The following is a 23,283-nucleotide window of genomic DNA, read 5'->3' on the forward strand; positions in this document are numbered from 1 at the left end:
TTTCATTATAGAATGACTGCATATAATTATAAGTTACCAAATATCTGTTGAACAACGATCCCTTGTGTAAAATTAAGTGAATTAATTGGCTAAAAAGAATGACTTCATTCCAGAAATTATTAAAACCAAAATGCCTTAAAACCTATAAAATGCTTTTGATTACCTTCTAGGCCATTAGGAAACCGACAGCTTCATTTTATTACATTAGTGCCACCAGCGAATATGAATAGGACAGAATGTGTTATATTCTTCTCCCATTACCACTATTATTGTATGATTTTAAAAATTTGGTCCTATGGAAAGGCAAGTCCAGTCAAGCTAGTGGAATATCTAATGATTAAAATCACAGAACCGGGGAAAAGGAGTAGAAATTTAACAAACTTCAAGTGAGATGGAGACTCCAATAATTATTCCGCATATAGTAGTATATAGTGCCAATCCAACCCTGCCCAAGAGCAGGATAGGCGCTGAGTCAGCACAACCTTATTGCACCCTTGATGGCGGGTAATGGTGCAAACTGACTGCTGGTCTTGGGCCCTTAGGGGGACAAAAGCCAGAAGGCCTCTAGTACCAAAAGCGAAGAAAAGAAAGAAAGACTTGGATTTATATCGCGCCTTTCATGACCACCAGACATCTCAAAGCCAATTAAGTACTTTCGGAGTGTAGTTACTGTTGTAATGTGGGAAACGCGGCAGCCAACTTGTGCATAGCAAACTCCCACAAACAGCAATGTGATAATGATCCAGATAATCTGTGTTATAAGAACATAAGGAATAGGAGTAGGCCACACGCCCCCTTGAGCCTGCTCCGCCATTTAATACGATCATGACTGATCCAATCATGGACTCAGGTCCATTTCCCTGCCCACTCCCCATAACCCCTTATTCCCTTATCGGTTAAAAAACTGTCTATCACTGTCTTAAATTTATTCAATGATTCAGCTTCCACAGCTCTCTGAGGCAGCAAATTCCACAGATGTACAATCCTCCGAGAGAAGAAATTCCTCCTCATCTCAGTTTTAAATGGGCGGCCCCTTATTCTGAGATTATGCCCCCTAGTTCTAGTCTCCCCTATCAGTGGAAACAGCCTCTCTGCATCCACCTGGTCAAGCTCGCTCATAATCTTATATGTTTTGATAAGATCACCTCTCATTCTTCTGAATTCCAATGAGTAGAGGCCCAACCTTCTCAACCTTTCTTCATAAGTCAACCCCCTCATCTCCAGAATCAACCGAGTGAACCTTCTCTGAACTGCCTCCAAAGCAAGTGTATCCTTTCTTAAATATGGAAACCAAAACTGTATACAGTATTCCAGGTGTGGCTTCACCAATACCCTGTATAACTATAGCAAGACTTCCCTGCTTTTGTACTCCATCCCCTTTGCAATAAAGCCCACGATTCCATTGACCTTCCTGATCACTTGCTGTACCTGCATACTAACCTTTTGTGTTTCATGCACCCGGACCCCCAGGTCCCACTGTACTGCAGCACTTTGCAATTTTTTTATGTTGATTGAGGGATAAATATTGGCCAGGACACTGGGGTTAACTCCACTGCTCTTCTTCAAAATAGTGTTATAGGATCTTTTACGTCCACTTGAGAGAGCAGACGGGGCCTCCGTTTAACCTCTCATCTGAAAGGCGGCACCTCCAACAGTGGAGTGCTTCTTCAGCACTGCACTGGAGTGACAGCCTCGATTTTTTTCGTTTTCAAGTCCCTGGAGTGGGACTTGAACTCACAACCTTCTGACTCAGGCAAGAGTGCTACCAACTGAGCCACAGCTGACACTAAAAAGGTTTCCATCTTCCTTTGGTTTTCTGTCTGGTCCCCTTAGATGTTCTGATCTCAAGAGGTCTAATGCCAGTCAGAATCTAACGCCAGTTTCATCAGCTAGTCCATCAAAATTAGTGCCCTTCATTGGCACAGGGAAGCCTAGGGCCATCTGTCTGGAGAAACCCCTGAAATCCTGGGACCACATAAAGGAGGCAGAGTCCTGGTGTAATGCTGTTATCGCCTCCTTTTCCTCTACATTTCCCACATTACAACAGTGACAACACTTCAAAAAGTACTTCAGCGGCCGTAAAGCACTTTGAGATGTCCAGTGGTCGTGAAAGGTGCTATATAAATGCAAATCTTTCTTTCTTTACACGCGCCGCCCAGCCACTGGCAGCTACCCACCGGGGAAAGCGGCCAGCCGTTCCGTTCACGTGGGGCAATTTCCCTCGCGAGGCAGAAAGGGGTCAATGCATGGCCAACGGGGCAAGAACACGTTGGGGTAACCTTCTCCACCAGAAAAAGGCCTCTTTGAAGCGGTAATTTTTTTTAATTTTTTTTAAAAAGGGGCAATTTTGGCCCCTTTAAGTTATGAAGATAAGCACAAAGACAGTCAAATTCTGCACAGAGCACTATTTCTTGAACTACTGAGTCCAGGTATGCAGGAATTTATGGAATGCATCTTGTCAACAACAAATAAATTAGACAGTAAAACTGGATTTTCTATTAAGCAGTTTTGTTTAGTAAACTTCAGGAGTTGGGAGAAATGTTACAAAAATTTATTCCATGGGTGTCATTGGCTGCAAGAGAATGAATAGGATGGGCATGCTCCATTATGGTATAAATTATTTATGTTTGCTGGAGGGCTTGATAAACCAAGTGAGTTCTCTGCAGTCCACATTTTGTTCTGTAATTTTATTGGTTTATAGGAAGAGCAAAGGCCTAGATACATTACAACACTAACATTAAACAATCGTTTATTAGAAATCTTCCTCAAGTATATTTACAGTAGTTTGTCTTCTTTTCTTGCAATTTCATGATATAGGAAGAAATAATGATTTTAGTTTTTCCTGACCTACAAAGGGCATTGTTTCATTACTAGAGACATGCAATACACAAGTATTGATTTGATGATTATAGAACTCTAAATCACATAGATAAAAGAATGTTTTGCACCATAGCATTGCACTGCAAATAAAATTTTGCCCTATGACCAATTCAATTGTACTTTGCATGTGCAACTTGTTGACTATTAACGATTGCCAAAGGAAACTTACTTATTGAATAAAGATACAGGCAATATTTTGTATCAAGGTAATAAAATGCTTGCTTGATTTGTTTTTATTGGACCTGAAGGAACATTAGAAAAACTTATTTCACAAGACGAATTTTGCTGCAAACATATCATGGATATTATAAAGCTTTTTCATGAAACACACAAGGCCAAAAATCCATGTTTTTCTGGGTACATCGTAGCATAAGTACTGAAGTGCATCCGTCTATGACCCTATCAAGGTTTGGGTGGTTAGGTGTGTTATGTCTCAAATAAAGCAATGTGACTGAGTACTGTAGACTTGAGTAAGTGTGACTTTAGTCCCTTTATTCTGACTCCAGAGTGCCTGCACAGCATGGGAGGCCCGCTTATATGCAGTGCTCCCAAGTTACGCTGGGATCCTTTGGGACTCCAACAGATGCGCCCTCTGGTGGCAGTAGAATGCTGGTTACAAGGTGTTGCATACATAACATCACTCTCCCCCGCACTCCCCCACACCAAAATCAATAGTTCACTTATTTACAGGATGAGACGATCTGGGGCTTTCTATTCCCTAGTCGATCGTCTCGGTACAAACATAGGTGCAGGTGATTTGGTTGGGCCTTCGCTGGGCTGCTGGGGATGATGAGTTTAGCTTCGTGGTCAACCGTGATGTTGGTTGCCATTTGTGTGTGTATCGGAGGGTCGAAGTTGGTGGTGTCCTCTTCAGGTTGCTCGTGGCTGTCAGTGAATCGCAGTTTGGTTTGGTCCAAATGCTTTCTGCAAGTTAATCCATTTGCAAGTTTGACCTCAAACACCCTACTCCCTTCTTTGGCTATGACAGTGCCAGCAAGCCATTTGGGACCATGACCATAGTTGAGTACAAATACAGGGTCATTGACTTCAATATCGCATGACAAATTTGCGCGATCATAGAAACATAGAAAATAGGTGCAGGAGTAGGCCATTCGGCCCTTCGAGCCTGCACCACCATTCAATAAGATCATGGCTGATCATTCACCTCAGTACCTCTTTCCTGCTTTCTCTCCATACCCCTTGATCCCTTTAGCCGTAAGGGCTGTATCTCACTCCCCCTTAAATATATCCAATGAACTGGCATCAACAACTCTCTGCGGTAGGGAATTCCACAGGTTAACAACTCTCTGAGTGAAGAAGTTTCTCCTCATCTCAGTCCTAAATGGCTTACCCCTTATCCTAAGACTATGTCCCCTGGTTCTCGACTTCCCCAACATCGGGAACATTCTTCCTGCATCTAACCTGTCCAATCCCGTCAGAATTGTATATGTTTCTATGAGATCCCCTCTCATCCTTCTAAACTCCAGTGAACACAGGCCCAGTCGATCCAGTCTCTCCTCATGTCAGTCCTGCCATCCCGGGAATCAGTCTGGTAAACCTTCGCTGCACTCCCTCAATAGCAAGAACGTCCTTCCTCAGATTAGGAGACCAAAACTGAACACAATATTCCAGATGAGGCCTCATTAAGGCCCTGTACAACTGCAGTAAGATCTCCCTGCCCCTACACTCAAATCCCCTAGCTATGAAGGCCAACATACCATTTGCCTTCTTCACCGCCTGCTGAACCTGCATGCCAACTTTCAATGACTGATGTACCATGACACCCAGGCCTCACTGCACCTCCCCTTTTCCTAATCTTCCGCCATTCAGATAATATTCTGCCCTCCAGTTTTTGCCCCCAAAGTGGATAACCTCATATTTAACCACATTATACTGCATCTGCGATGTGTTTGCTCACTCACCTAACCTATCCAAGTCCTCTGCAGCCTTTTAGCGTCATCCTCACAGCTCTCACTGCCACCCAGCTTAGTGTCATCTGCAAACTTGGAGAAATTACACTCAATTCCCTCATCCAAATCATTAATGTACATTGTAAATAGCTGGGGTCCCAGCACTGAGCCCTGCGGTACCCCATTAGTCACTGCCTGCCATTCTGAAAAGGACCCGTTTATCCCGACTCTCTGCTTTCTGTCTGCCAACCAGTTCTCTATCCACATCAGTACATTACCCCCTATACCATGTGCTTTCATTTTGCACACCAATCTCTTGTGTGGGACCTTGTCAAAAGCCTTTTGAAAGTCCAAATACACCACATCCACTGGTTCTCTAATGTTACATGCTTTGTTGATGCCGCCTGCCCTCGACATGATCATGGAGATCAGGGTGGACTAGAGAGAGCCTTGCTTTGAGTGCCCTTTTCACGAGCAGTTCGGCAGGGGGATCCCCGGTGAGCGAGTGCGGTAGCTGAGCAGGACTCAGGACAGGCAGGTCTGCAGGGAGCCTTCCGACACGCGTTTCAAGCTTTGCTTGATGCTTGATGGTTCTGCCTGGCTGTTGTTGTAGGCTTGAATGGGGCAGATGTGACGTGCTTGATCCCATTGTGGGTCATGAATTCCTTGAATTCAGCGCTGGTGAAGCACGGCCCAATGTCGCTGATAAGGCAAACATGGCTCGTAGGCTTTCGATGGTGGCAGTGGATGTGCTTACAGACATTATTACACACTCAATCCATTTTAAATAAGCATCCACAACAACCAAAAACATTTTGCCTAGAAACGGGCCAGCAAAGTCAATGTGGATCCTAGACCACGATTTGGAGGGCCATGACCACAAACTTAGCGGTGCCTCCCTGGGTGCATTGCTCAGTCGAGGGCAAGTGTTGCATTGGCACACGCAAGACTCCAAATCTGAGTCGCTGTCGGGCCACCACACATGGGATCTGGCTATAGCTTTCATCATTACTATGCCTGGGTGGGTACTGTGTAGGTTGCGTATGAGTAATTCCCTGCCTTTCTTAGGCAAAACCACGCGATTACCCCACAAAAGACAGTCCGCCTGTATGGACATTTTGTCTTTGCGCCACTGGAACGGCTTGATCTCATCATGCATCTCCGCTGGACCAGCTCCCATGGAGGACACAGTTTTTTTTTTTTACAAGGGACAGTAAAGGATTCTGGCTGGTCCAGGTCCTGATCTAGCGGGCCGTAATGGGTGACTTTTCGTTTTCAAATGCATCCATCACCAAGAACAAGTCTGCAGGCTGTGCCATTTCCAATCCGGTGGTGGGCAATGGTAGCTGACTGAGAGCATCAGCACAGTTCTCTGTGCCTGGCCTGTGGCGAATTACATAGTTATATGCAGACAACGTGAGCGCCCATCTTTGGATGCAAGCAGAGGCATTGGTATTAATACCTTTGCTCTCTGAGAATAGCGATCTGAGCAGCTTATGGTCAGTTTCTAATTCGAACTTAAGCCCTAACAGATACCGGTACATTTTTTTTACCCCGTAAACGCATGCCAGAGCTTCTTTTTCAATCATGCTGTAGGCCCTTTCGGCCTTGGACAAACTCCTGGACACATAAGCAACCGGACACATAAGCAATGTTCCCGATTCGTTTGCTTGTTGTACACACACCCGACCCCATACGAAGACGCATCGCAAGCTAGCACTAAACGTTTACATGGGTCATACAGAATAAGCAGTTTGTTGGAACATAACAGATTTCTGGCTTTCTCAAAAGCAATCTCTTGTGATTTCCCCCATAACCCAGTCATCTCCCTTGCGTAGCAACACATGTAGAGGTTCTAGCAAGGTGCTTAACCCGGGTAGGAAATTACCAAAATAATTGAGGAGTCCCAGGAACGACCGCAGCTCCGTCACATTCTGTGGTCTCGGCGCGTTCTTGATGGGCTCTGTCTTGGCATCGGTAGGCCTGATGCCGTCCGCCACGATTCTTCTCCCTAAGAACTTGACCTCTGGCGCCAGGAAAACACACTTCGAGCATTTCAATCTGAGTCCCATACGATCAAGCCAACTTAGAACCTCTTCCAAGTTCTGTAAGTGTTCGATGGTGTCCCGACCTGTGATCAATATGTAATCCTGGAAAACCACGGTGCGCGGAACAGATTTTAGCAGACTTTCCATGTTCCTTTGAAAAATAGCCGCGGCTGATTGAATCCCAAACGGGCATCTATTGTAGATGAACAGATCTTTGTGCGTGTTGATGCAGGTGAGGCCTTTCGAAGATTCCGCCAGCTCCTGCGTCATGTAGACCGAGGTCAGGTCCAACTTGGTGAATGTCTTCCCTCCTGCCAGTGTCGCAAATAGGTAGTCTGTCTTGGTTAGCGGGTACTGGTCCTGCACCAATAAACGGTTAATCGTTACTTTATACTCTCCACTAATTCTGATCGTGCCATCACCCTAGAGAACCGGAGCAATCGGACTGGCCCACTCGTTGAACTCAACTGGCGCGATGATGCCTCTCGTTGCAGCCTATCCAGCTCAATCTCCACTTTCTCTCGCATCATGTATGGCACCGCACATGCCTTGTGTTGGATGGGTCATGTACCGGGAACCAAGTGTAGCTGCACCTTCGCCCCAGAGAAATTTCCGATACCTGGCTCAAACAACGACGGGAACTTGTTCAAAACCTGGGCACATGAGGCGTCGTCGACGGACGAAAGCACTCGGATGTCATCCCAGTTCCAGCGGATTTTTCACAGCCAGCTTCTGCCGAACAGTGTGGGGCTATCTCCTGGTACAATCCATCGTGGTAGTTCGTGCACCACTCCATCATAGGAGACTTTTACTGCTGCATTGCCAAATACAGGGATCAGGTCTTTAGTTTAAGTTCTCAGCTTGGTATGAATAGGGCTCAGCTTGGGCCTTTGTGCCTTGTTGCACCACAGCCTCTCGAAGACCTTTTTGCTCATGATAGACTGACTCGTACCCGTGTCCAATTCTATGGATATTGGAATTCTGTTCAGTTCAACTTTTAACATGATCGGTGGACATTTCGTGGTGAAGGTGTGTACCCTGTACACTTCTGACTCCTCGGTTCAAGTCTCTACTTCAGTTTGATCCGCCATGGATCGGTCTTCCTCTGCAACGTTGTGGTTTGCAGCTCATCTGCACATTCGCTGGAGGTGTCCCATTGTTTCACAGCCTTTGCACGCATAGTGTTTGAAGCGACATTGATGGGCTCGATGATTGCCTCCGCAGTGCCAACAAGGTGTTAATTGCCTCGCATTCACACTTGATGGCGGACTCTGAGTCATCTGAGGTCGTGCAGCTGCAGGCATGTATGTTCTGCCATATGCATTCCTGCCTGACAATGACATTACTTTGTGTACAGTACTTGCCGATGCATCACTATGCTGCGAAATTTGTTTGGTGTTATCGCTGGTGGACATAAATGCCTGGGCTATCATTATGGCTTTGCTCAGGTGCAAAGGATAACCTCATGGCCAATGCCAAGCAAAAAAAACTCTCTTAGCATTTGCTCCAGGAATCCACCGAATTCGCAAAGTCCTGCAAGGTGCCTTAGTTCAGCGACGTAGCTCGCCACTTCCTGGCCTTCAAACCGTTGACATGGATAAAATCGATACTTTGCCATCAGAACGCGCTCCTTTGGATTTAGGTGCTCCCGGACCAGCGTACATAGTTCTTCATACGATTTGGTTGTTGGTTTCACCGGAGCAAGAAGATTCTTCATGAGGCCATAGGTTGTTGCCCTGCAGATGGTGAGGAGGATCGCCCTTCGTTTGGCAGCGTTCTCATTCCCTTCCAGCTCATTGGCCAAGTAGTATTGGTCGAGTCACTCCACAAAGGCTTCCCAATCGTCCCTTTCTGAGAATTTCTCTGGGATACCAACAGTTCTCTGCATTTGAGAGTGATGGTTCATTATCTATTACTCGACGCCAGTTGTTATGTCTCAAATAAAGCAATGTGATTGATTAAGTGTGACCTTAGTCTCTTTATTCTGACTCCAGAGTGCCCTCACAGTATGGGAAGCCCGCTTATATGCAGTGCTCCCAAGTGATGCTGGGATCCTTTGGGACTCCAACAGATGCACCCTCTGGTGGCGGTAAAATGCTGGTTACAAGGTGTTGCATACATAACAAGGTGTACATTCCATTTTATATGGGAATAGCAGGCACCTAGGTCACATCTCGGATGCCTGGCAAAAACATGAAGCTGGTAAATCCAGTGCAACTTGCTGGGCCATTGATAACCCCCTCCCCCAGAATAACTTTTACAATGTCCTCAGGAGCTCCCTTTGTAAGGGGTTCTAGTTAATTTTTTCCCCTTTTCTTCGAGGAATCAGGTTGTGATAAAAAACTGCCCAGTACTGATGTTTCAAGAGAGAGGGACAAATAAAGGCTGAATTGTGACCAATGTTCCCTTGATGATTTTTTTGGGTGCGCGGTTCCTTTAATTGGCTGCATGGTCCAGTCAAAATGTAATCACCAATTGAAACAGTGGTAGGTGGCATGCGCGGAACTTCCAGACAGCTGCGTAGCTGCACAACTTAGCGGGAATGTTGTCTGTGACCTCTCCCGGATTGGCTTGCTAAATTGCCAATTAAAGTTACCAGCTTGACTGAGAAAACTCCCTTTTAACTATGAGAGCTAAAGCAATTACATTTACTATTCAGCTAAGACCCCTTCCCTCCGCTGGGCATATTGAATGAAGACCATTCCAACATTAGAGCCGAGAACTGAAATTGCTGGATGACTCCTCATTGTCTCCAACCTGATAATAGTATGTAAGAATGCACAATTTGTATAACTGCTTCATCTGGTATTCAACTAATGCCCTAATCAACATCCCTGATAGCTTGTGTGTCTCGAGGAATTAATTCTTTGTGAACTGAATCTAATTTCATACCAACATAAATTAAACAAAACTATCTTCCAGGCGCAGGGGACTTCTCCCAATGTCCTGGGTAACATTTATACCTCGATCAACATCACCAAAAAACAGATTATGCGATAATTTATCACATGACTATGTACTTTGTTGTGCGCAAATTAGCTTCATGCTTGCTTACTTTGCAATAGTGACTGCAGTACACAAGTGCTTCACTGACTGTGCAGTGTTTTGGGACATGCTGAAGACTCAAAAGACACTATATACATGAAAGTCTTTCTTTCTGGGCCAAATAGGTAAATATCTGAAATCCTTAAACTGACCTGTAGCCATGGGATCTGGGAACACTGGGAAGGCAGCCCAGCAACTGGCAGTGCTGAGTTGGAGTTTCATGGTCAAAGTGGTATTTTGAGGGAGACTCCCTGTTTCTGGTAGCACTGAGAGGAAACACTCAGGACAGTTTGAATTATCTCAGCAGAGGAATTGCAAGCATGAATATTATTAGGTTTTTGAGACAGCCTGAAGGCTTTTCAACCCTTGGAATTCTAAGTAAATCCCAAGGAAACTTGACCTGAAAGCTATAAAGAAAGGAAGACTTGCATTTATGTAGCACCTATAGTGACCAGATAATCGTTTTTTGTCATGTTGATTGAAGGATAAATATTGGCCAAGCTGAATCAAAAGGATGATGAACAATTGGGGGTAGAGAATGTTTATCATTGTTCTGAGTCAGGATTACATATAATTTCATGAAAGACACAGATAACAGCTAAAGGCTGCTGAGTTTCTGAATTTGTCACATCCTTGACAAGGGATTCTTTGTCGTCAGTATACAGTAACTTTAAGTTATCCAGTAAGTAGTTAATTGAGGTTGTAGCTAGTGTATTATCACTTAGTCGTGATTTCCATATGTCTTTAATATACTTGTGAAATGGAATAGGTATCTGAGGAGACAAAGCAAAATTACTGGCAAAATTCGATTACCCTGATCAACACTTCAAAGCTCTGTTTCCCACCCGCAGCCAACCAAATGGAGAGGCTTGCTGACTGTAGGACAAACAGGCCTGTGGCACTAGGCCACAGAGAGGAGGGAGGGAGGGAACGCTGAGTGGATGGAGATGGGGGTGGGAGAGGGTGAATTGGGGACAGAGGATGATCGTTGGGGTCAATTGGGGCCGGAGACTGGTTGTGGGAGGGGGTGATTTGGGAGGATGATCGGGTGGGGGAGGGGGGGGGGGCGGGGGTGGAGAGAGATAAATCTGGGCTGGAGGGCAATCAAGGGTTGGGAGGGGGGCAGATGAATCGGGGTCGGAGGATGATCGGGGTGGTGGGTGTGTGAATTGGGACCGGAGCAGGATCAGAGGGTAGGATGAATTGAGTGGGGGTAAATTGGGGCCAGAGAAGGATCTGGGGGGAGTGTTGAATCGATGCCAGAGGAGCATCAGGGGTTGGGGGTGTGGTCGTTGGGGGCCGGAGGGGGGAGGCCAGGAAGGCAATCGAAGGCTGGAGGTGGGAGGTATTAGGCCAGAGTGGGGATCAGAGGCCTAGGTTGGGGAGATGTCTGATCATAGGTGGTGGGTGAAGCAGGGTCGCTGGATTCATCAGGTAAGTATAAAGGTACATACCTCCTAGATCCAGCAGTCCTTGCCTCCAGTTAGCCGCTGGGTTCCCGAGGCCCTGGAATCCCAGCCAGCCAGAGTTAAATTTGAAAAGGTGGATCACTAGGAGGCACGCCAGACTCATTATCATATTTAAATGAGTGACCTGCTTTCTGGGACCAGGTTGGCTGCCCGCCCCCATTCCGCCTCGGTTAAAACCAAAAGTGGTCGGATTGGAGACGGGTTGGGGTCGGGATTCCGTTTTTATAACTCTTTAACCTCTCACCCGACCCCAATTCACCTGTTTTTTGGGGTTAAAATTCCACCCAGACTCTGAAATTCTAGGGTTGGAAGAGGGATTTGCACCTATGCCCAGGAAGTAGATCTATGGAAATTTGGGCAACCCTCAGCCGCCTGCTGGCACTCAGGTAAAGTGTGGGTATTGGGTATCAGGGTTCCGGTGTGGGGGGGGGGGGGGTGTGTAGTGTCATGTGGTAAAAAAGGGGTGGCATTGTCCTAAGCTTTTTTTAATGGGCTTGGCGGAAGTCTCCGGTTCCACCTGGCCTCACAAAGTAAGAAACTTATCTTGAATGGCTTCTTCTGTTTCCGATACTCTTCCCACTTGACTTTACCCTGGCTGGAATGTCGCGGCAGCAGTGTTAGGTCGGAGTTATAATTGTGGCCGGGCACGATATCATCATCAGACCCCGAGCTACAGATTAAAAGAAGGACCTCGCCAGCTCCAAGGTGGGCCTTTTCCAGCTGCGCAGAAGAGCAGGTTAAAACTGAAGACGATGGGATCCAGGTAGGACATTGGCAGCTAAAGTCACCCAGTTTATTTTAACTGCCTACCCACTGGATGGGTGGCAAGGTTAGAATTGACCCCCATATTGTCACATTGTAAGAGTATTCCTCCCAGCCGAGCTACCAACAGCCATCCTTTGCAAGTGCCAGTATTCGGGTCAGATCATGTTAGCATGTGAAGTATTAATTTGCATTCCTGTGCTTTTGGGGTGGGGGGGTGAGGGGGAGGAAGCACACCATATTAGACAAGCAAAGATCTGACCGCCAGAAATTGCACGAGAATGTCTGAAATTGATTCACCTCCAAACTTTCCTGTAGGATAAGCACTTGCTGTCGCTCTGTCATCAGAAACTCACCAATAGAGGGAAGGTAAAGGTTCAAATCTGCAACCTACCATTCTGTGCCACAGCACAAAATCCCACCTTTCTGCCACCTACCTAGTAATACGCACAGATTAAAGTGGCTGTATCCAGATCAGTGCTTTTGAAATCTTACTTCATCTCTGTTTCCTTCTGGTATTCCAGCATCTTTAGCTTTTGGACGTGTAGCGGCAAGAACTTGCTCAAGCTCATCTTTCTCAAACAGATTTGGAACGTCTCCCGAGTTGAGGATGTTATTGATATCTTCTAGAAATTCCTCTGCTATGATCTGTTGGGCAACAATAATATGTTTGCACAATCTCCTGTATGTTGATAATTACACCAGCATGGACAGGAAATACACTTAACAGTTGGCATAGCACCCATCATTCTAGAAAATTATGCCCACAGTGTTTGAGTCCCGGGTCTGTCACATGTAAAAAAAAATGTAGGCATGCTCATTGGCACGGGCCATGTCTTACTTATGTTAATACCACGTTTATAGAAGATGTACAAATAATAAAAAGATATGACTAGAAAGTACTAGAAAGGCTGGCTTTACTTAAAGTTGATAAGTCACCAGGGCCTAATGGGATGCATCGTAGAATGCTGAATGAATTAAAGATGGAAATTGTGGAGGTACTGGCCATAATCTTCCAATGCTCCTTAAATACAGGGTGGTGCCAAAGGGTAGAATTGCAAATATTATACCCTTGTTGAAAAAAGGGTGTAAGGATAAGCGCAGCAACTACAACTACCGTCCCATCAATTTAACCTCGGTTGTGCGGAAGCTTTTAGAAACAATAATCCAGGACAAAATTAAGAGTCACTTGGACAAGTGTGGATTAACTAAGGAAAGCCAGCATGGATTTGTTAAAGGCAAATTGTGTTTAACTAACTTGATTGAGTTTTTTGATGAGGTAACAGAGAGGGTTGATGAGGGCAATGCGGTTGATGTAGTGTACATGGACTTCCAAAAGGCATTTGATAAAGTGCCACATAATAGGCTTGCCAACAAAGTTGAAGACCATGGAATAAAGGGGATAGTGGCAGCATGGATACAAATTTGGCTAAGTGATAGGAAACAGAAAGTAGTGGTGAATGGTTGTTTTTCAGACTGGAGGAAGCTATACAGTGGTGTTTCCCATGGATCAGTACTAGGACTACTGCTTTTCTTGATGTATATTAATGACTTGGACTTGGGTGTACAGGGCACAATTTCAAAATTTGTAGATGACACAAATCCTGGAAGTGCAGTGAATAGTGAGGAGGATAGTGATAGACTTCAAGAGGACATAGGACAGGTTGGTGAAATGGGCAGACACGTGGCAGATGAAATTTAACGCAGAAAAGTGCAAACTGATACATTTTGGTCGGAAGAACGAGGAGAGGCAATATACACTAAAGTGTACAATTCTAAAGGGGGTGGAGGAACAGAGAGACCTGGGGATATATGTACACAAATCATTGACGTTGGCAGGGCAAGTTGAGAAAGCGGTTAAAAAAGCATATGGGATCCTGGGCTTTATAGAGACAGAGTACAAAAGCAAGGAAATGATGATGAATATTTATAAAACACTGGTTCGGCCTCAATTGGAATATTGTGTCTAATTCTGGGAGCCGCACTTATGGAAGGATATGAAGACCTTAGAGAGGATGCAGGAAAGATTTACCAGAATGAGGAAAGGTGATATGAACTAAATGGTACAATTTTAAAGAGGTGCAGGAACAGAAAGAGTTGGGGGTGCAAAGACATAGATCTTTGAAGGTGGCAGGACAAGTTGAGAAGGCGGTTAAAAAAGCATATAGGTTCCTTGGCTTTATTAATAAAGGAATGAAGTACAAAAGCCAGAAAGTTATACTAAACCTTTATAAAACACTGGCTAGGCCTCAGCTGGAGTATTGTGCCCAATTCTGGGCACCACACTTTAGGAAGAATCGCATGGCCTTGGAGAAGGTGCAGAAGAGATTTACTAGAATGGGCCAGGGATGAGGGGCAACAGTTATGTGTCGAGATTGGAGAAGCTGGGATTGTTCTCCTTAGAGCAGAGAAGATTAAGAGATTTGATAGAGGTGTTCAAAATCATGAATGGCTTTGATGGAGTAAATAAGGAGAAATTGTTTGCAGTATAGTATTAGGCAGTCCCTCGTATCGAGGATGACCCGCTTCCACACCAGAAAGGGATGAGTTCACAGGTGTTTCAATGAGAGACCTGACATTCTAGGTCCCGAATGACATATTGAAGGGTGGAAGATGCCTGTGCATGGATTCTTTCAACGTGGGGTGGCCGTTGCACCCCAGCCACCACAGTGACAGAAGGGTCGGCAACCAGAGGACGCAGATTTAAGGTAAATGACATTAGAACGAAAGGCGACACGAGGGAAAACTTTTTTATGCACTAAATGTTTATGATCTGGAATGCACTGCCTGATAAGATGGTGGAAGTCGATTCAATCGTGGCTTTCAAAAGGGAATTGGTTAAATACCTGAAGGGAAAAAAAATGCAGGGCTACAGCGAAAGAACAGGGGAATGGAACTAGCTGAAGTGCTCTTGCAGAGAGCTGGCACGGGTTTAACAGGCTGAATGGCCGCCTTCTGTGCTGTAACCATTCTATGATTCTATGACTATATACCATGGCCTAGAAATTCAGCTGCTCATCACCTATTTTCTGGTCGCTAAACAGCCTCCGAAGCTTTCAATACAGCAAGTATAGTGTACACATTCCTGGCTGGCAAAGATAGAAAAAGGTAGATGCACTCATGATAGGAGCACACATGGGGATCAGTTTAACAATGGATGGAGGCAAGATGATTCTTGCTCAGAAATACCGAGAAAGACTGTCCAGCAAATCTGTAAGTTTACATTGTGATTGGAGCTGGGTGTGCAAGATCCATGCGTTGGGAATGGTTCCAAATGCATCTTTCTAAGGTCATTTTCTTAATTCTAGGCTACCAAGTATGGTTGGGAAGGCTGATATAAATTAAGTAATTAGAAATAAGTTAGGAGAAACAATGAGTAATTCTTATGCCACTCTGAAAAGATAAAATGGACTATAACACTTTTTACACTGTTTAACTCTGTTTAGAGCATGAGGAACATCTATTGCCCATCTATCTCGAAATCCCAGATGAGGTACATGTACTCCTTTGGAATAAATCTTTCCTCCGGTTCTTTCCAGGTACCACGGAGGACCTGTCAGTCTGCAGCAGATCATTGCACAAAACAGGTGACTGATACCTTAACTGCAACAGCAAGCAACATCACTGTCCCCTTAGACAACAGGAAAGAAGAAGATTGAGCACGAGGTTTCCATCGAGTAACAGGATTCCAAAAATCCAGGCTGTCACTGCTGTGCTACAGATGGCTTTCCAATTGCCAGTCACTTCAAGACTGACTGCATGCTTTTAGTACATGAGCAGCCCACACATAGAAACATAGAAACATAGAAAATAGGTGCAGGAGTAGGCCATTTGGCCCCTCGAGCCTGCACCGCCATTCAACAAGATCATGGCTGATCACCCACCCCAGCACCTCCCCCCCACACCCACCGACCCCCCCAGCCACAAGGACCACATCCAACTCCCTCCCGAACACATCCAAAGAACTGGCATCAGCAACTCTCCACGGCAGGGAACCCCACAGGCCAACAACTCCCCGAGTGATGAAGTCTCTCACAATCCCAGCCCCAAACAGCCCACCCCCCATTCCAAGAGCGTGCCCCCCCCACCCGGCTCCAGACCCACCCAACACCGGGAACACTTCCCCCCGCACCCAACCTGCCCCGTCCCGTCAGAATCCTTCCCAAATGCCGAACATCCCCGGATGTCGAGCCCCCAGCCCCGGCCACCCCAGAGCCACGCCCCCGCGATGCCAACCACACCACATCCACCAACCGCCATCTGCTCAGTCAACCCGTTCATCCCACTCTGAACATTCCCCGCACCGAGGCACGAGCCCCCAGGCCCGCCCCTCCAACACACTTCGCGCCCCCCCAGACCTCCGCTGCAATGTGGCCCCTCCTGTCCCCGGCCCTAGGTTTCTCCGCCCCCCCACCTCCACCACTCTCCCCTCCATCCCCCTCAGCCTCCCCGCACAGGCTCCCATCTTGGGGGCGGTAACCTTCTGGGGACAGGAATTTTAGCCCCCAGCGTGGAAGTCCTGCTCCCGCCGCAGAATTGGCCTTACCACCCCTCAATGGAAGCAGAGTGCAATTTCCCACACTCCACTTCCTTTGGGGGCAGTTACCAGGGCATGACTGGATGCTCCTGCGACAGTTGGAACTGGTGCTCTCCACTCTCTCGTCCTGTGACAGTTGGAACTGGTGCTCTCCACTCTCCAGTCCTGTGACAGTTTGAATATATATATACGGGTTGTGAAATTCTCCACATCAGCCACCGTGTCTTGGAAGCTGCGAGACACATTCCAATGATTCCAACCATCTCTCATGCACCAAAAGCTCAGAGGATGTGAACGGAAGTGAGCTCATTCTCCAGCCAGCAGTAGTATTATATACTGAATTCGCTGTTAGAGTATGTAAGGTAGGAATGCCAGGGTGGGTCACAAAGATTTTATGCTGAAATATACAATCACAAACTCTCCTTGCCCAATTTCAATGCAGAATATCTGTTTGCTTCCACTAGACCCATATTATTGATTATTTTAGTAACAAACTGTGAAATATTTAGCTATCATTGTTAAAAATGTAATGTTGAGAAATTGATAAAACATCTGATAGACATTGTAATTTAACAAAAACAAGAAAAGGTTTAATATTTACAAAAACTGACATTTATCCCCTCTAATTTATTTTCTTCTCTTACTAGCAGAACTTTTCAGATTGATTAATGTTGTGAACAAGGCGAAGGACAGAGATTTGTATCACATTTCACCAGTTGAGAGAAACAAGGTTACTGCTTTTTCAAAAGCCATACCTGTGTGTCAGTAAAGAGAAAGACCGTATCTTTGTCCTCAACCCCAGCCAAGATATAAAGTTTCCGCAGGTCCTCGTGGAACGATTCATAGTTATAACCACGGCTGAGTTCAATTTGAAAGCACTTGTAGTTACATACGTGAGCAGCCAGTCGTGTGAGGGACTGTTTGCCCGTACCTCCAATACCCACAAGAAGTGCATTCCCTCGTTCTTGGCGAATAATGCGGGCAATTCTGCAAGATCATTATAGAATCGTCTCAGATAGCATTCTTATTCTCAGCCACTAATTTCTTCAAAATATTATGCTGCTCTCAAACACCTGTAGCAAGTTGCTTTCACAACCTCCAACCCCTGATATAGTACATGCTGTTTTCCATTATTACACATTCGTATCCTCAGTCTCTGTAATGTTTTCAGTTGTCTCTGTGTGTTAATCCCCAAGAACAATTTCAAAGTTGTTAGGCACCTGTACATATTTACAATATTCTAACTTTAACTTAGTCCTCTTGTTTTAGGAGTGTTTTCTTCAGTATCTCCAATATGCAATGAATCCCATGGCACAAGTGCAAATTGGGAAAACCAGAGTTAATAGAAGAGCGACCCCTGATCTCCCACGCTCCCAGGCCTGACTCCCGATCTCCCTCCCCCGATCCTTGGTCCCGTGATTCTCGGACCCCCAATCTCTGTATTCGAGCCTCATCATCCTGGCGCAGGAAATGTAACCTGCTTCTCCCGCATGCCCCAAAATAGCCACACACAAACTTCTGGGCCTTGGTATTTTCTGTAAACATACCAGTAATTAAACATGTCAATGTTTGGTTATCCATCAATAAGCCTATGCTGCTATGCAAGCATAACATATCTTCTATGTAGGGTAAGAGCTCGGAGCTGCGGGCGGTGGGACATCGGAGGGTCAGAGATCCCGGGGTCAGGGTGGGTGCCAAGAGTAGCAGCGATTGGGAGGGTCTTTAATCTGGGCTTGATATTCAGATAAGTTACTTACCTTTTTTGTTGCAGCGTTCCGTAGAGCTGGTTTCCCTGAGTGCAGCCTGTGATGGCGGGGGCAGCTTCAGGGCAAATCAATGTTGGAGTGGGGATTTCAAGCAAGCATCAGGCCCCTTATTTGGATATGCAAAGTCTAATGCCCACTATTTTGAGGTCTTAAGTGTCCACGCACTGTGCAATGCGATTTCTAGGATGAAATATCTCAACTGCACAAAATGGTACCACTAACTGAAATAATGCATAGACGAGGGGGGAGAAATTCAGTCGCGTCTCTGTTGTGGCGTTAATAGAGGCGGAGTGGTACTTTTAGCGTCTTGAAAACGTTTGCGACTCCCGTCCAGAAATTAGTCAGAATCGGTCAAAGAGCTGACATGGGTGCTAAATCAGCCATTGCACACTAGAGCTGGGGGAACGCTAATGAAAATGCCAGCGCTAAGTTTAACTGAGTCATTGCAGATCCCGGGAAAAGCCAAATCTTAAATGCACCCATTAAAGTTTTCTCAAGCTGAACTCTTATTTCTGTCTGCCGCTGCAAACTCAGAGGATCACCACCGTGCTGTGTGTAAACATTGCACTGACTGTGACCTCCGAGGGAAGCGCTTCCTTATCCCTTTAAGTAGCCACCAGTTAACAACTCTGCAAGCCTATACCAACTGTTTTTCCAGACGTTTTTCTTGGTGGCCACTACATGAGGCGGCCACACCTAATTTTCAGACTGGTGCACAAGTGTGGACGTTGCATCAGGAATAGGTCATGATCAGAATGATCATCAAGCAGCCAGGCGCTACTGGTTTGCACCCCCTTTGAGCCTCTAATGAATTTTTGGTCAGGGCGGTAAACACTGCGCTCCCAGTCGGTAACCTCTTGCGCTCCCATTAACGTTCCCTCTGGCTGCTAATCTCCAGCCCTAGGTATTTATATCACTGTACGAATGGATTGCACTCTCTGTGAATCATCATATCTGTAAAATTTCAATTGCACTCTGTGTGAACTATCATTATATACCTCTAAAATTTCAATCAAACAATCAAACAGTTTAGGTAGTGACCAGTTAAGCAAAATTTTGGCAAAGTATTTACAAGTGTGGATTTTTGGAGACTTTGGCCCCAAGTTTCCACATGATTTGCTCCTGATTTTTAGGAGCAACTGGTGGAGAACAGAGTATCTTAGAAATCGCAATTCTCCACATTTAAGTTATCTGCAGTTCTAGTCATGTAGAACAGTTTCACTTTTGAACAGAATTTTTTTTCTCAAAAGGGGGCGTGTCCGGCCACTGACGCCTGATTTGAAAGTTTCCACAGTGAAAACGTACTCCAAACTAACTTAGAATGGAGCAAGTGAAGATTTTTGTAGGCCTGAAAAAACCTTGTCTACACATTAAAAAAATCAGGCGCAGGTTACAAATTAGGCGTCCGGAACGAGGTGGGGGGGGAAGGGAAGTCATTACATTCTACAATAAATCCTTAGTTATACTTATACAGATATTATACAAATAATTCCAACCTGAATAAAAATTAATCAGCAAAGAAAAGATTAAATAAACCATGTTCCTACCTGTGTGAAAGTGCTTCAGGCAGGGAGAAGGCTGCAGGAAGCCTCACAAGTTGAGGCAGCCGTTCCCGATGGCAGGGGGGGTGGAGGCAGTGAGGAGGCAGCCGGTCCCGACGGCAGCAGGGGGGAGGCAGGGAGCAGGCAGCCGTTCCCGACGGCAGGGGGGGGAGGAGGCAGTGAGCAGGCAGCCGTTCCCGACGGCAGCGGGGGGGAGGCAGTGAGAAGGCTGCAGGAAGCCTCAGAAGTTGAGGCAGCCATTCCCGACAGCGGGGTGGGGGGCGGAGGCCCACCTGCCGTCGGTCGGGCCCGTCGGGAAACGGCTGCCTCAACTTTTGAGGCTTCCTGCAGCCTTCTCACTGCTGCAAGAAGCCTCAGTGCTGATCATGGAAGGGCAATGTGGTTTTATTAAAAAATGTTAAAAATTGAACAGCTACAAAGAACTACAAAAATGGGCGAGTGCCAATGTTTCCTTCACACTGCGCGTGCGCGAACGCTCCAACGCGCACGCGCAGGCATGCCGGCACGGAAAAAAACTCATTTAAATGGTACCCGCCCCCTCCTACTCACAAAATCGGCGCGAGTGGTAGGCTCCGCCCCCTGGGCGCCGCGCCAAGCTGACATCGAGCTGCAAAGCTCGGGAATAGTGCGTTTTTTTTCAGGCGCCGTTTTCGGCGCGAAAAACAGGCGCCCAGCTCGGAGGGGCGCCTGTTTTGCCGCGTGTGGAAACTTGGGGCCTTTGTTCCTGGCGCAGAGTTTCACTCAACAGAAACTGAATAGCTTCTGTCTTGTTCCTTAATTCCTTAATAGATTTTGCCTTTGAATCCTCAAGTACATCATTCCTTTCTAGTACTGTAACAGTCTCTTTGATCAATACTGCAACCTTCCCTATCTTTTCTGAATACATTGTAGTCAAGAATATTAAGTTCCCATTCCTCCCTATGTTTGAGCCAGGCCTCTGTTATTGACACGACAGCATAATCTCATGTGGCTACTTGTGACTGCAGCTCACCAGCCTTATTACCACGCTCCAAGCATTACACACATGCACACTAAACCCATAGAAACATACAAAATATGTACAGGAGTACGCCATTCGGCCCTTCGAGCCTGCACCGCCATTCAATGAGTTCATGGCTGAACATGCAACTTCAGTACCCCGTTCCTGCTTTCTCGCCATACCCCTTGATCCTCCGAGTAGCAAGGACTACGTCTAACTCCTTTTTTTAATATATTTAGTGAATTGGCCTCAACAACTTCCTGTGGTAGAGAATTCCACAGGTCCACCATTCTCTGGGTGAAGAAGTTTCTCCTCATCTCGGTCCTAAATAGCTTACCCCTTATCCTTAGACTGTGACCCCTGGTTCTGGACTTCCCCAACATTGGGAACATTCTTCCTGCATCTAACCTGTCTCAACCCATCAGAATTTTAAACATTTCAATGAGATCCCCTCTCATTCTTCTGAACTCCAGTGAATACAAGCCCAGTTGATCCAGTTTTGCTTGATAAGTCAGTCCCGCCATCCCGGGAATCAGTCTGGTGAACCTTCGCTGCACTCCCTCAATAGCAAGAACGTCCTTCCTCAAGTTAGGAGACCAAAACTGTACACAATACTCCAGGTGTGGCCTCACCAAGGCCCTGTACAACTGTAGTAATACCTCCCTGCCACTGTACTCAAATCCCCTCGCTATGAAGGCAAAGATACCATTTGCTTTCTTAACCGCCTGCTGTACCTGCATGCCAACCTTCAATGACTGATGTACCATGACACCCAGGTCTCTTTGCACCTCCCCTTTTCCTAATCTGTCACCATTCCGATAATAGTCTGACTCTCTGTTTTTACCACCAAAGTGGATAACCTCACATTTATCCACATTATACTTCATCTGCCATGCATTTGCCCACTCACCTAACCTATCCAAGTCAATCTGCAGCCTCACAGCATCCTCCTCGCAGCTCACAATGCCACCCAACTTAGTGTCATCCGTAAATTTGGAGATACTACATTTAATCCCCTCGTCTAAATCATTAATGTACAATGAAAACAGCTGGGGCCCCAGCACAGAATCTTGCGGTACCCCACTAGTCACTGCCTGCCATTCTGAAAAGTCCCCATTTACTCCTACTCTTTGCTTCCTGCCTGCCAACCAGTTCTCAATCCACGTCAGCACACTACCCCCAATCCCATATGCTTTAATTTTGCACACTAATCTCTTGTGTGGGATTTTGTCGAAAGCCTTCTGAAAGTCCAAATACACCACATCAACTGGTTCTCCCTTGTCCACTCTACTGGAAATATCCTCAAAAAATTCCAGAAGATTTGTCAAGCATGATTTCCCTTTCACAAATCCATGCTGACTTGGACCTATCATGTCACCTCTTTCCAAATGCGCTGCTATGACATCCTTAATAATTGATTCCATCAATTTCCCCACTACTGATGTCAGGCTGACCGGTCTATAATTTCCTGCTTTCTCTTTCCCCCCTTTTTTAAAAAGTGGGGTTACATTGGCTACCCTCCACTCCATAGGAACTGATCCAGAGTCTATGGAATGTTGGAAAATGTATATGCTATTTCCAAGGCCACCTCCTTAAGTACTCTGGGATGCAGTCCATCAGGCCCTGGGGATTTATCGGCCTTCAATCCCATCAGTTTCCCCAACACAATTTCCCGACTAATAAGGATTTCGCTCAGTTCCTCCTTCTTACTAGACTCTCTGACCCCTTTTATATCCGGAACGTTGTTTGTGTCCTCCTTGGTGAATACCGAACCAAAGTACTTGTTCAATTGGTCTGCCATTTCTTTGTTCCCAGATATGACTTCCCCTGATTCTGACTACAGGGGACCTACGTTTGTCTTTACTAACCTTTTTCTCTTTACATGTCTATAGAAGCTTTTGCAGTCCATTTTAATGTTCCCTGCAAGCTTCTTTTCGTACTCTATTTTCCCTGCTCTAATCAAACCCTTTGTCCTCCTTTGCTGAGTTCTAAATTTCTCCCAGTCCCCGGGTTCGCTGCTATTTCTGGCCAATTTGTACAAACCGGACGGTCTGCACCAAGGCAGGACCGGAACCAATGTCCTCGGGGTTATGTTTGCTAGTGCTGTTGGGGAGGAGTTAAACTAATATGGCAGGGGGATGGGAACCAATGCAGGGAGATAGAGGAAAACAAAAAGGAGACAAAAGCAAAAGACAGAAAGGAAATGTGTAAAAGTGGAGGGCAGAGAAACCCAAGGCAAAAAACAAAAAGGGCCACTGAATGTAAAGGGGCTGCAGGAGGGGTCAAAACTAAAAATTATGGTTTAAAAACTAGTATTAAAACACT

At 45.9% G+C, this 23,283-nt stretch overlaps 1 protein-coding gene across 2 annotated transcripts in view; it reads right to left on the bottom strand.

Annotated features, from left to right (window-relative positions):
- Positions 1 to 23,283, bottom strand: part of dnah6 (dynein, axonemal, heavy chain 6) — a 669,683-nt gene that overhangs the window by 279,817 nt on the left and 366,583 nt on the right. For both annotated transcript variants that reach the window (XM_070888374.1, XM_070888373.1), the window contains exons 45-46: positions 17,407 to 17,638; positions 12,610 to 12,762 (exon numbers count right to left, since the gene is read on the bottom strand). In XM_070888374.1, coding sequence (XP_070744475.1) covers positions 12,610 to 12,762; positions 17,407 to 17,638 — 385 coding nt within the window. The remainder of the gene's footprint in view (positions 1 to 12,609; positions 12,763 to 17,406; positions 17,639 to 23,283) is intronic.

The sequence above is a fragment of the Pristiophorus japonicus genome, chromosome 1 (assembly GCF_044704955.1).
Source record: "Pristiophorus japonicus isolate sPriJap1 chromosome 1, sPriJap1.hap1, whole genome shotgun sequence".
NCBI lineage: Eukaryota > Metazoa > Chordata > Chondrichthyes > Pristiophoridae > Pristiophorus > Pristiophorus japonicus.